The following is a 12,312-nucleotide window of genomic DNA, read 5'->3' on the forward strand; positions in this document are numbered from 1 at the left end:
CATGGCTAAAGTAAATTAGTAGGCCTTTTAATTTACAGTTTGTCTTGTCTTTCTTTGGTAACCATTTTATAAAAGCATTAGCCTATATTTATTTTATATTCATAATGTCTTTATTTTCTTAAAGTGTGTAGCCTCCTAAGAGATTTGATTAGCCTAATTCTATCAACTGTAGGGTCTATTGCCTTGTGCACACCATTCCGTTGTAATAACATTTTGATAGATTGAGTGATATTGCTACTGCTATGTGTTTGTTTGTTTCATAAAAATGTATTGAAACGAACAGGCTGCACATGTATATAAAATATGCCATTTATAAAGCAACTATAAATCAGCTCTTGTAGAATAGAAGAAAAAAAAGCTAATATCACATACCGCAGTGCGGCGCCGCCGTTTTGTACAGCTGGGGAAAGATATTCACCGCGACAGCCATAATCACAATATTTGCAAGCTGAACGCCTGTGTGTGTATGTGTGTGTGTGTGTGTGCGTGTGCGTGCGTGCGCCTGTGTGTGACAGACTCCGGCCAGTTGGAGCAGCAGATGGAGGAGGTCACCTCAGCGCGCCAGGACCTGGAGGACTCGTCCAAACACATTAAGAACATGGAGAAACAGATGAGGGGCATCACACAGGAGAGAGATGACCTGCACAAGGTGTGTGTGTGTGTGTGTGTGTGTGTGTGTGTGTGTGTGTGTGTGTGTGTGTGTGTGTGTGTGTGAGAGAGAGAGAGAGAGAGACAATCCCAGTCGCAGGATGACTTGGAAGGGCCAGGGTCGGCTCGATCTGACCAATGTGTGTCATTCATTCGTATATTTACCTACACCAGTTAGTCCAACCTCAATAAGACACACTCCAGAGCTGTGTTCAAGTATTCACCATCCACTTACTCACTTACTCATCATTCCCTATGTAGCGTAGTGAACAAGGAATTGTAGGGTACATCCTCTGTTCACTAGAAATTGCTTTGAATTGTGGGTATTTTATAGTGGACTATACAGTGAATTAAATTGACCGTTGAGAATCCGGACACTAGAAAGAAAATGGCGAACACACTACGTACTCCACTATTTCTGTAACAGGGAACGGTTGCGAACACAGCCCATGCCTGACCCCTACCTCCGTAGCTCTCTCTGGTCGTTGACGGTAACGCGTCTGCCACCCCCCCTCAACCCCTCCCCCCTCCTCACAGGACCTTGTGGAGGCCAGCGAGAAGCTCAAGGCGCAGTCCAAGGACCTGAAGGAGGCGCACTCCCAGAGGAAGCTGGCCATGCAGGAGTTCTCGGAGCTGAACGAGCGGTTGACGGACCTGCGCTCGACCAAGCAGCGGCTGGCGCGCCAGCTGAGGGACCGGGAGGAGGAGGCGGAGGGTCTGGTGCAGAAGGTGGAGGCGCTGCGCCTGGAGGTGCGCAAGGCAGAGAGGGGGAAGAAGGAGGTAGAGTAGACGCCGTGCCCGTGGGTAGACTACTGCAGTGGGTTTGCTGTTTGTGTGTGTGCTTGTATGTTTTAGTTTCTGCTCAGTGCGCATTTTGTGTGTATGGTTAAATCAATTTTCTGGTGTGTGTGTGTGTGTTTGTACGTGTGTGTGTGTGTGTGTGTGTGTGTGTGTGTGTTAGATGGAGGCCCAATCAGAGGAGCAGGCAGCGGACGCCCAGAAAGAGAGGAAGCTGAGAGAACGTAATGAGCAGTACAGCAGACAGCTGGAGGAGGAGCTGGAGGGGCTCAAGGTACAATACACACACACACACACACACACACATCTACCTCTTTTTCTTCTGTAGGCTACTATAGCAGAAATGTTACAGTTTTTACATTAGTGGTGTTTAAAAAAGTGAGTATACTGTGGGTCCATGGATAAAGAAGTGGGTATAGTCCGTATACCTCTGTATACCCTCCAGTACACCACTGGTTGTAACGACACAAAAATCCGGTTCATACCTCGGTTTTGAAGTCGCGAGAAAGCGAGGCAAGGACGCACTGCACCCGTTTTAAATAGTAAAAAAAAGTGCGAAGCGGAGACTAAACAAACTTGCGGTCCACCACTTATTGGTTAATGTGAGGGAAGTCAGATTAGAAGTATGTTCGGCACGCGAAACAAGCCTGTCAGGGATTGCATTCGATACACACGTCCACCGTACCGAAAGTGCTGTAGTGAAACAGTCCGTTCCAGATAAGTACACTCCTAGCGTGTAGTGTATCCAAGCCTCCTCTCCCCCCCTCCCCACCAGCAGAAGCAGGCGGGCCCTTCGTCGGGCTCCGTGGGCCAGGACCAGGGCCAGGAGGTGGGGAAGCTGCGCGCCGACCTGGAGAAGAAGGTGGTGTTCTACGAGGAGGAGCTGAGCCGCAGGGAGACGCAGCACGCCGGCGAGCTGAAGGCGCTGAGGAAGGAGCTGCGCGACGCCGAGGGACAGCAGCTGACCCTGCAGAAGGAGATCCTCGTCCTGAAGGACAAGCTGGACAAGACGCGCCGGGAGAGGTGGGCGACAGGGAGGAGCTCGGGGAAGCGTGTGTGTGGTGGTGGGGGGATGTGTCTTTATGGGAGGGACATTCTTCTTTCATATATCTTTTTTTCCTGCATACTAAACATTTGTAACATGAGAACACCTTAGGAAGTGAAGACAACAGTAACAGTAGAATCACAACAACTCCTAGACTCTTTTATTTTCCTAAATGTCTGGATGAACATGATTGTTTTCTTCCCTCTCTTTTCCAGCGAGGGTTATCTGAGGTAATCTTGGTTACTATGTCTTTATCCCCAGTGTTGTGATAGCTCCTGTTGATAGCTCCTGTTGATAGCTCCTGTTGATAGCTCCTGTTGTTAGCTCCTGTTGTTAGCTCCTGTTGTTAGCTCCTGTTGATAGCTCCTGTTGATAGCTCCTGTTGATAGCTCCTGTTGTTAGCTCCTGTTGTTTGCTGCTGTTAGCTCCTATTACCGCCTGCTAGCTCCTGTTGTTAGCTCCTGTTGATAGCTCCTGTTGTTAGCTCCTGTTGATAGCTCCTGTTGTTAGCTCCTGTTGATAGCTCCTGTTGTTAGCTCCTGTTGTTTGCTCCTGTTAGTTCCTGTTAGCTCCTGTTATCTCCTGTTGTCAGCTAGCTTAGGAGCTTTCCATTGTTCTGAATCCTTGCTGCTGTCTTATCCCTAAGAACGATGTAGAACGTGACCCAGTAGCAACAAGCAAAAGAAAAAAAAGTTCTGTTTTACCAGAAAAGTTGCATTCTTTGTTTTTGACCATCTAGCTCAGTAATGTCTGTGGTTAGAGGATTGAATAGCATATAACTCGTCTGTGTACTCAACCCTCGGACCTGATATCTGAGATTGTAGCAGGGTCAGTGTTTAATGAATGTGTGTGTGTGTGTGTCTGTGCACGTGTGTGTGTGTGACAGCCAAAGTGAGCGCGAGGAGTTTGAGACGGAGTACAAACAGAAGTATGAGAGAGAGAGGATCATCCTGACTGAGGAGAACAAGAAACTCTCCAGCGAACTGGACCAGGTGAGACACACACACACACACACACACACACACACACACACACGCAAACCTTCACATACTCTCTCTCTTTCTCTCTCTCTCTCTCTGTCTCTCTCTCTCTCTCTCTCACACACGCAAACCTTCAAATACTCTCTCTTTCTCTGTCTCTCTCTCTCTCTCACACTCACACGCAAACCTTCACATACTCTCTCTCTCTTTCTCTCTCTTTCTCTCTCTCTCTCTCTCTCTCTCACACACACATACACACACACATACACACAGAAAAACCCACACACACATACACACACACATAATCTCCCTCTTACACTGTCAAATACCCTCACACACTCTCCCTCTTATACACAAACTCACATACAGTACGCATCACTCTGTTTCACACACGCACACACACACCCTTATACACTTACTTACGCTAAGTCTAGCATATTAAATGTAAACACGCGTGTGGCAGTCTGTGAGCTGCTACTCTGGTGTGGACAAGTAACAGAAGGAAAACAGGACGTGTGAGTGGTGCTCTGTGGTTAACACGTGCACACACACACACACACACACACACACACACACACACACCACCTTCCATTCCACTGTGCTGACCCAAGGTTACACACATACACACACACACACACACACACACACACACACACACACACACACACACACACACACACACCACCTTCCATTCCACTGTGCTGACCCAAGGTTACACACATACACACACACACACATTTTCCCCTTCCATTACAATGTCCTTACCAAAGGTTACACACTCTCTTTCTCTCTCTCTCTTTCTCTCTCTCTCTCAACCACACACACACACACACACCCACACACACAGACACACACACATGAATGTGCATAAGAAAATACACCCTAAGGCATGTATTTCTTTCATCATACCCCCCCCACCCACCTAACAGCTCAGCCATGGTAATCAACAGCTCAGTATCCCCATCCTTTAAAACACACCCCTCCACACACTCCCACACACATGCAAGCGGCACGGAACGCTGGAGTGGACACTATTGACTTTGGATCCCGGGAAGATAGGAGGAATGGAGTAAATTCCCAAGTCAAATAATTTCTTAGGAGATCTGACATATCGCATAAAAGTGGTTTTGGTGGTCGGCCTATTAAGTATGAAGAAATGCCTTGAAGTCGATGGTAAAAAGGCGGCGCTGGAGGAAATGTGGAACACATGCTGAGTGGGTGCCAGCGTGAGTGATAGCACACATCACTCTTGTTATCCCACATTTAGGCTGCCGTTCCGTACAGCTTCAGCATTGTACCGGAGCCAGAACACACGGTCCCAATGAACTGTGCTCTTATTCCTTCCTGGAATCAGTACCGACTGCTTCAGCGAAGGAAATAATACAAACTGTTTCAGTGAGGAAAGAAACCTTTCCGCCTTGAAAACTCACTGTCCATGTACCAGGCTTCCCTCCAAAGCCGCTCCTCCAAACTGGGGGAAAACCAATGAGACTCCTCCCTATGTTGTAGGTAGGTTGACAGGCAGGTAGGTCATCCAATCATTTCAAGGCGGTTCATTCCTCACTATGCTGAAAAGTCAATGTGATGCCCCAATGCCATAGAGTAGGCCTACTCACACTATACTCCAAAAATCGATTAATTAGGTCTGTTTTTCTGGGACGCACAGCGTCAAAACACTTGCGGGTGCGACCAAATGATGTGCGGAATTTCCAGTGCCACCAGTGGAAATTGTTAGTTTTAAGCCCTGTATCAGGTGACCTTCAGTAACCAGAGAGCTACCTAACACATACCGGTATATAACAGATATATTGTTTATTGTATTGTGGTTGTTGTTGTTGTGCAGCTGACGTCCTCGTCTGAGAGGCTGAGCAGCAGTAACCGTCAGCTGGAGGAGGAGATGAGGGAGCTGGCGGACAAGAAGGAGAGCGTGGCTCACTGGGAGGCCCAGATCACTGAGATCATCCAATGGTGAGACACACACACACCACACACACACACACACACCACACACACACACACACACACACCACACACACATACACACACAGTTGTTTTTATGTCCTTGTGGGGCCCCCGAGACTTACCCTAACCCTAACCGTAGTTATAAAACATAAACCGTACCCTAAAGATGACCCCTAAGTCTAAACCTAACTTTAACCCTAACCCTGTGACCCCAGAATACCCCTAAACCTAACCCTAAACAGAACGTTTGACCCCTAACCCTAACCATGACCCGAACCATAGCCATAATTGTAACCCAATCCCTAAACCCTAACCTTTGACCCTAAAATTAACCTTAACCTTATAGGGCCCATCAAAAAGGTCCCACAAGGGATTTTTTTTCTTGTTTCACATGGATGTACACAACAATATACACCCTTTAAGGCATATTCTATCATCATACCTCCCTTACATATGCAGGGGCAAACACACACATGTACACACACAAATATTGAACATCCATGCCGTGTTTACCTCCTTTGGACCCCCTGTGGAGTCTAAAGGTTCCAGATGTGATGGGAGATCATATCTGGAACCACAGAGAGATGCTCATCCTCACGAAACAGACTCAGCTTAGTTTCCCACAGCAGCTGAAACCTTCCCAGCTGCAAGGCTGTTCCCTGGGACAGGCCTGCAATCTTCACATATTACACATACCAACCACACACACACACACACACACACACAGGACAGGGGCCGTATGGCTGAAGTAACCAGTGGTGAGTGGCACCCCCTGCCTGACAGCCCAGGTCATTGCAGGGTGAGAAACAGGAAGAGAAACATGAGTTTACAGACATGTTGGCCACAGGGACCTCTGGTGAAGGAAATGTGTATTTGCATTAAAGTAGTCAAAGCTGTTAAATGAGTTTGTGTGTGTGTTTGTGAGTGTTTATTTATATGTACATGATATTGATGTAATCATATCGATGTAATACTGTGTCTGTGTGTGTGTGTGTGTGTGTGTTTTTGTGGTGCATACTGTACACCTGTGTGCGTGTGCGCTCGTGTGTGTGTGTGTGTGTGTACCCGTGTGTGTGTGTACCCGTGTGTGTGTGTGTGTGTGTGTGTGTGTGTACCCGTGTGTGTGTGTTCCAGGGTGAGTGATGAGAAGGATGCCAGAGGCTACCTTCAGGCTTTGGCTACTAAGATGACAGAAGAGCTGGAAGGACTGAGAAACACCAGCCTTGGAGCACGAGCTACGGTAAGACATACACTCTCTCTCTCTCACACACACAAACCCACACACACACACACACATACACACACACACACACACACACACACACACACACACACACACACACACACACACACACACACACACACACACACACACACATCTAGCACCTAGACACAACCGGTTCTCACATCCCCTGATGTCTCTCTTTTTTTTTCTGCACTCACTCACCCACCCCCCTCCTCCCCCTCTCCCTCCCTCTCTCTCTCCGTCCATCTCTCTCTCCCTTCCTCTCTCTATATCTCTCCCCCTCTCTCCCTCCCTCTCTCTCTCTGCGCTGGTCTCTCTCAGGATATGCCGTGGAAGATGCGCCGCTTCGCTAAGCTGGACATGTCTGCCCGTCTGGAGCTGCAGTCGGCCCTGGACGCCGAGATCAGAGCCAAGCAGAGCATCCAGGATGAGCTCAACAAGGTCAAAGCCTCCAACATCTCCACGGAGTGGTACGCAGTCTCTCACTGACAGTCTCTATAGAATCACACCGTCTTCGACAGGGACGTTCTGTCTCAGCCTGGTGTTCTCTATGGAATAACAGCCTCTTCTTCGGCCGCCTGTTCCAATTTTTTTTTTTTTTAAGTGGAAATGACCTCTCTCTCTTCCCCTCCCTCCCTCTTTCTCCCTCCCTCCCTCCCTCCCTCCCTCCCTCCCTCTCTTTCTTCCTCTCCCTCCCTCCCTTCCTCCCTCCATCTCTCTCTCTCTCTCTCTCTCTCTCCCTCTCTGTCCCCAGTAAACTGCAGGAGGTGGAGACTAAGAACCAGGATCTGCTGACTGAGATCGAGAGACTGAAGAAGGAGACAGAGGAGCTTAGACTACGCAGGGGTAAGACCGACTGGAGCCATGCTGTTATACACTCAGCTCTGTTATATCCTGACTGGAGCTGTGCTGTTATATACTCAGCTCTGTTATATACTGACTGGAGCTGTGCTGTTATATACTCAACTCTGTTATATACTGACTGGAGCCGTGCTGTTATACACTCAGCTCTGTTATATCCTGACTGGAGCTGTGCTGTTATATACTCAGCTCTGTTATATACTGACTGGAGCTGTGCTGTTATATACTCAACTCTGTTATATACTGACTGGAGCCGTGCTGTTATTCACTCAGCTCTGTTATATCCTGTCTGGAGCCATACTGTTATATACTCAACTCTGTTATATCCTGACTGGAGCCGTGCTGTTATACACTCAGCTCTGTTATATCCTGACTGGAGCCATGCTGTTATATACTCAACTCTGTTATATACTGACTGGAGCCATGCTGTTATACACTCAGCTCTGTTATATCCTGACTGGAGCCATGCTGTTATATACTCAACTCTGTTATATACTGACTGGAGCTGTGCTGTTATATACTCAGCTCTGTTATATACTGACTGGAGCTGTGCTGTTATATACTCAACTCTGTTATATACTGACTGGAGCTGTGCTGTTATTCACTCAGCTCTGTTATATCCTGTCTGGAGCCATACTGTTATACACTCAGCTCTGTTATATCCTGTCTGGAGCCATGCTGTTATACACTCAGCTCTGTTATATCCTGACTGGAGCCGTGCTGTTATACACTCAGTTCTGTTATATACTGACTGGAGCCATGCTGTTATATACTCAACTCTGTTATATACTGACTGGAGCCATGCTGTTATACACTCAGCTCTGTTATATACTGACTGGAGCCATGCTGTTATATACTCAACTCTATACTGACTGGCGCCATGCTGTTATACTGTATACTCAGCTCTCTCATATACTGACTGGAGCCATGCTGTTATATACTCAACTCTTATATACTGACTGGAGCTATGCTGTTATATACTCAACTCTTATATACTGACTGGAGCTATGCTGTTATATACTCAACTCTTATATACTGACTGGAGCTATGCTGTTATATACTCAACTCTGCTATATACTGTACCAACTGGATCCATGCTGTTATATACTCAACTCTGTTATATACTGACCGGGCCGTGCTGTTACATACTGAACTCTGTTTTATACCGACTGCGGCCGTGCTGTTATATACTCAACACGTTTATGGATTCTGTTATAGACCCTTTCAATGGAACCAATGGAACTTTCGGTCACTAGGGCAACAGCTTCTTGGTCCAAGTAAACTGTTCTGTATAACTACTCTGTTATAGACCGACTGGAGGCATGCTCTTATATACTCTGTTATATGCTCTGTTATACTCTGTTATAGACTGACTGGAGCCACACTCATATATACTCTGTTATATGCTTTCTTATATGCTTTGTAGAGGATGCATTGCTCCATACTACGAGTTAAAGCAATGCATAGACTGGCCTGGTTCCTATGATTGATTGTAGCACACCCATGGGTTATTCATGATTAGTCATACCCTATCCAGGATTCAATATCGCATTGTATTGTAATATTGTATTACAGTACATTGTATTGAATTATGTTGCTGAGTCAGCCCTTCTGTATATTGATGGTTGTGTCTGTGTGTGTGTGTGTGTGTGTGTGTGTGTGTGTGTGTGTGTGTCTAGGTGTGAAGCACCAGGACTCCCAGAATTCCTTCCTGGCCTTCCTGAATGCGCCGACCTCAGCCCTGGACCAGTTTGATGTAAGGATACACACACACGCACACACACACACACACACACACACACACACACACACACACACACACACACACAGACACACACTCTCTGTATGACCTAGACAGGAATCTGATCTTTGTTGAGCCTTTTTGTCTTTCACGTCTTCTCTCGCTTTAAAAACATAAATGTTTGTTTCCGATGATCAACTTTGTTTTTCTTTGATTTCTGTTCACATTTTTCCAATCTGTTTGTTTTTGGTTCTCCTCGCTCTCATGTTCAGGACTCTCTCTCCTCTTCCTCATCCTCTTTAATTGAGCTTTGGGAAGACGTAAGTTGGTTTTGGGTGGAGGAGGGAGGCGTCTGTGTGTGTAGCTAGCTGTAGGCTGTAGAACAACTATGAGTAGCTACCTTAGCAGGCTCAGAGAGAGAGAGAATCTTGTGATCTGTGCGCGTGTGTTTGTGTGTGTGACTGTGTGTGTTTGCTTGTGTGCGCAAATGTGCGAGTGGGCGTGCATGTGAGCTTTGTGTATGTGCACTGTGTGTGTGTGTGTGTGTGTGTGTGTGTGCGCGCGTGCATCTGTGTGTGTAAACGGATCCTACCCTGTCCTAAGTAGTCTTGTGCGCTCCAGAAACCACTAAGCCTTGAGGAGTGGTTATTTGGAATGGCTCTGCTTGGCAGTGTTAGAGCTTGGCTTTCAACCCAGACACATACAGCACTGGGCAGCACCCTCTCCTCTGTCCTGGCTAGACTTTCCCCTCCATACCGTTCACATCATCAGCTCCTTCTATGTTTCCCTACCACCTCATTATGTCTCAGAGTCCCTCCCTGAGCTGGAACCTTCTAGAAATCACACAATTTCCTCCTAATGCGAACATTCCTCTGTACAGTAGATCCATTTTTTATTTTTTATTTTATTTCTCCTGATGCTCACATCCCTCTCTCTCTCATCTCTCTCTTTCTCTTCCTCCACCCAAGCGCTCTCCGTCCGTCGGGCCGGCTAGCAAAGGCAGACGTGTAAGCTTCCGAACGGACCCGTGCTCCGTGACTTCCTGTCCCCAAACGTCTCCCTTCGTCTGTTGCATGAGCGTGTCTGGTAGCGTGAAGTGTTGCATGATGGGGGCTCTCTGGGGACGGAGGCTGGTCTCTCACTAGACGGGCCGAACGCATCTCACTGAGACGCCGGTGCTCGTGTTTGGCTTGTCGGGTGGATGGATATACTGTTACTACATGCTCTGTAGTTCTCCCACACTCCAAGAAAGGGTGCTCTATAGAACCATACTTCGAACAATAGAAGGAAGAAAAAAAAGTAGAACCCTTTCAGGCCGGTATTGTTCTATATAGAACCATTTGCAGGCCAGAAAAGAACCCTTCAGGGTTCTAAACAGCACATTGTGGGCCATGGAGCCTTTTTTTCAGAGGGTTCTTCTCTTGCTACAAATGGTTCTATACTGCACCATATTTTTTAGAGTGCACATATAATTGCCCTAGTCCTTCTCGTCACTCTCTAAGCAGCTCTGAGGGGGGGGGGGGGGCGGGGGTCTCCATCAGCATGGTGTACGGCTCAGCTCTCCTCCCCTCTCACTCGCCACGCTCCGGTCAAGCATGGTCAGCGGATATGTTCCCGCAGTGTGTATGCCACCGCGTTGAGAGCATCTGGCGGTCAATCCACCACATACGATCAATAGATGTGCCGCCCCACCGACCTCTCTCTGACCACAAATCCCTTTCTCTGGACTTCTGATTGGCTGGACGGATCTCAAGCATGGGTGGTGCTGTGTGGTTCCTCTCGGGTCCGTTTGCTCTGGAGTGTCCACAGCAACGTTCTGTCTGTCTAACGCTCCCTCTGTCCCCTTTTCCTCCGTCTGTCCAGGTGGACTCTGTGGACAACTTCACCCCGTCCAACACCCCGTCACGCGACGAGGACTCTAAGTCCCACCTCAAGTCTCGGTCGCGGTCGCCCTCTATGGCCAGCGACCTGGAGCCCATAGAGGTCAGCTCTCAACCCTGACCCCCCCAGAACACCTGACCCTGACCTCTTATCTTTGACCCCCCCAAACATTCTAGACTCCATTTCTGAATGTCTCTACCGCGTGCTGTTCTTGGGGGCTTTGTTCCTGGGTTGCTAATATGATTCGTTTGTGAAGCCAGCTATACTTTCTCTTTGCTGTGCGTTGAGCGCTGTTTCTCTCTCCTGCCCCCTCACCCCAGCTGATAGACCACCCCCCACGTACAGTCCAGACCCCCACCATGAGGTCTGGTTACGGCAGCATTGGACGCTCCTCCCCCAAGGTAAGACAACATGACCTGTTATCCCCAGCCTCTGCTATTCAAACAGCACCTAGCATAGTAAGCCTTTAACACTCACGGCCCATTTCCACCGCACCAAAAGGTACCTACTCGATTCTACTCTACTTGCTTCTTTGGGCTTTCCACCACGCAAAAGGTTTAAAAAATGTGTTACTTTTTTAGGAACTGCTCCATCGAGGTCGCGTAAACACGGCAGACTGCTGATTGGTCAGAGAGAATAGTCTCTCGCTGACTACTAGCCTGATTCAGTGAAGCTGAAGGTGCCAAACCTCCCGAAATAGAACTACTCATCCTTGTATTTCTGCCCTTGGGAGAAATTATTTATTTCCAGCGGATATCTTAGTTAATACAAGATTGATGCAGGAAAATTAGTTTTGTGTTCATATGTGTGGTATTTATATAGTTTGGGAGACTCCTGCACTAAGCAGCGGTCAAAGGAAGTGATTTGGCATGAACATATACATTTGCGGACTTAAGCTCAATCTGTCCATGGAAAAATTACGTTTTTCCAGTGAATATCTTACTTAATACAAGATTGATTTATCTAGGAAAGCGGTTTTGTGTTTGTGTTTGTCTTTATATGTGTGATATTTATTTGGGATTGCTCTCCAGTAGCAAGAGGAAGAGAACTCCTCTAGCCAGCACAGAAAACGGGAACCCCCCCCCCTATATGACATCACACGTTGTTATGATGACCAGTTAAATTTAGGGGGATACAATTTTACGGTGGA

General features: G+C 47.5%; 1 protein-coding gene across 2 annotated transcripts in view; it reads left to right on the forward strand.

Annotated features, from left to right (window-relative positions):
* Window positions 1-12,312, forward strand: part of cdc42bpab (CDC42 binding protein kinase alpha (DMPK-like) b) — a gene marked incomplete at its 5' end in the record, with an annotated part of 60,576 nt that overhangs the window by 35,131 nt on the left and 13,133 nt on the right. Inside the window, 13 exons of one of the 2 annotated variants that reach the window (XM_084439704.1) lie at window positions 516-649; window positions 1,186-1,428; window positions 1,610-1,720; window positions 2,222-2,469; window positions 3,378-3,483; window positions 5,315-5,439; window positions 6,568-6,673; window positions 7,001-7,149; window positions 7,434-7,525; window positions 9,220-9,296; window positions 10,250-10,288; window positions 11,145-11,264; window positions 11,483-11,563. In XM_084439704.1, the coding sequence (XP_084295830.1) occupies window positions 516-649; window positions 1,186-1,428; window positions 1,610-1,720; window positions 2,222-2,469; window positions 3,378-3,483; window positions 5,315-5,439; window positions 6,568-6,673; window positions 7,001-7,149; window positions 7,434-7,525; window positions 9,220-9,296; window positions 10,250-10,288; window positions 11,145-11,264; window positions 11,483-11,563 (1,631 nt within the window). The remainder of the gene's footprint in view (window positions 1-515; window positions 650-1,185; window positions 1,429-1,609; window positions 1,721-2,221; window positions 2,470-3,377; window positions 3,484-5,314; window positions 5,440-6,567; window positions 6,674-7,000; window positions 7,150-7,433; window positions 7,526-9,219; window positions 9,297-10,249; window positions 10,289-11,144; window positions 11,265-11,482; window positions 11,564-12,312) is intronic. The other variant, XM_084439705.1, reaches the window with a different exon arrangement.

Source organism: Borostomias antarcticus, assembly GCF_949987555.1.
Source record: "Borostomias antarcticus genome assembly, chromosome: 6".
NCBI classification, from domain to species: domain Eukaryota; kingdom Metazoa; phylum Chordata; class Actinopteri; order Stomiiformes; family Stomiidae; genus Borostomias; species Borostomias antarcticus.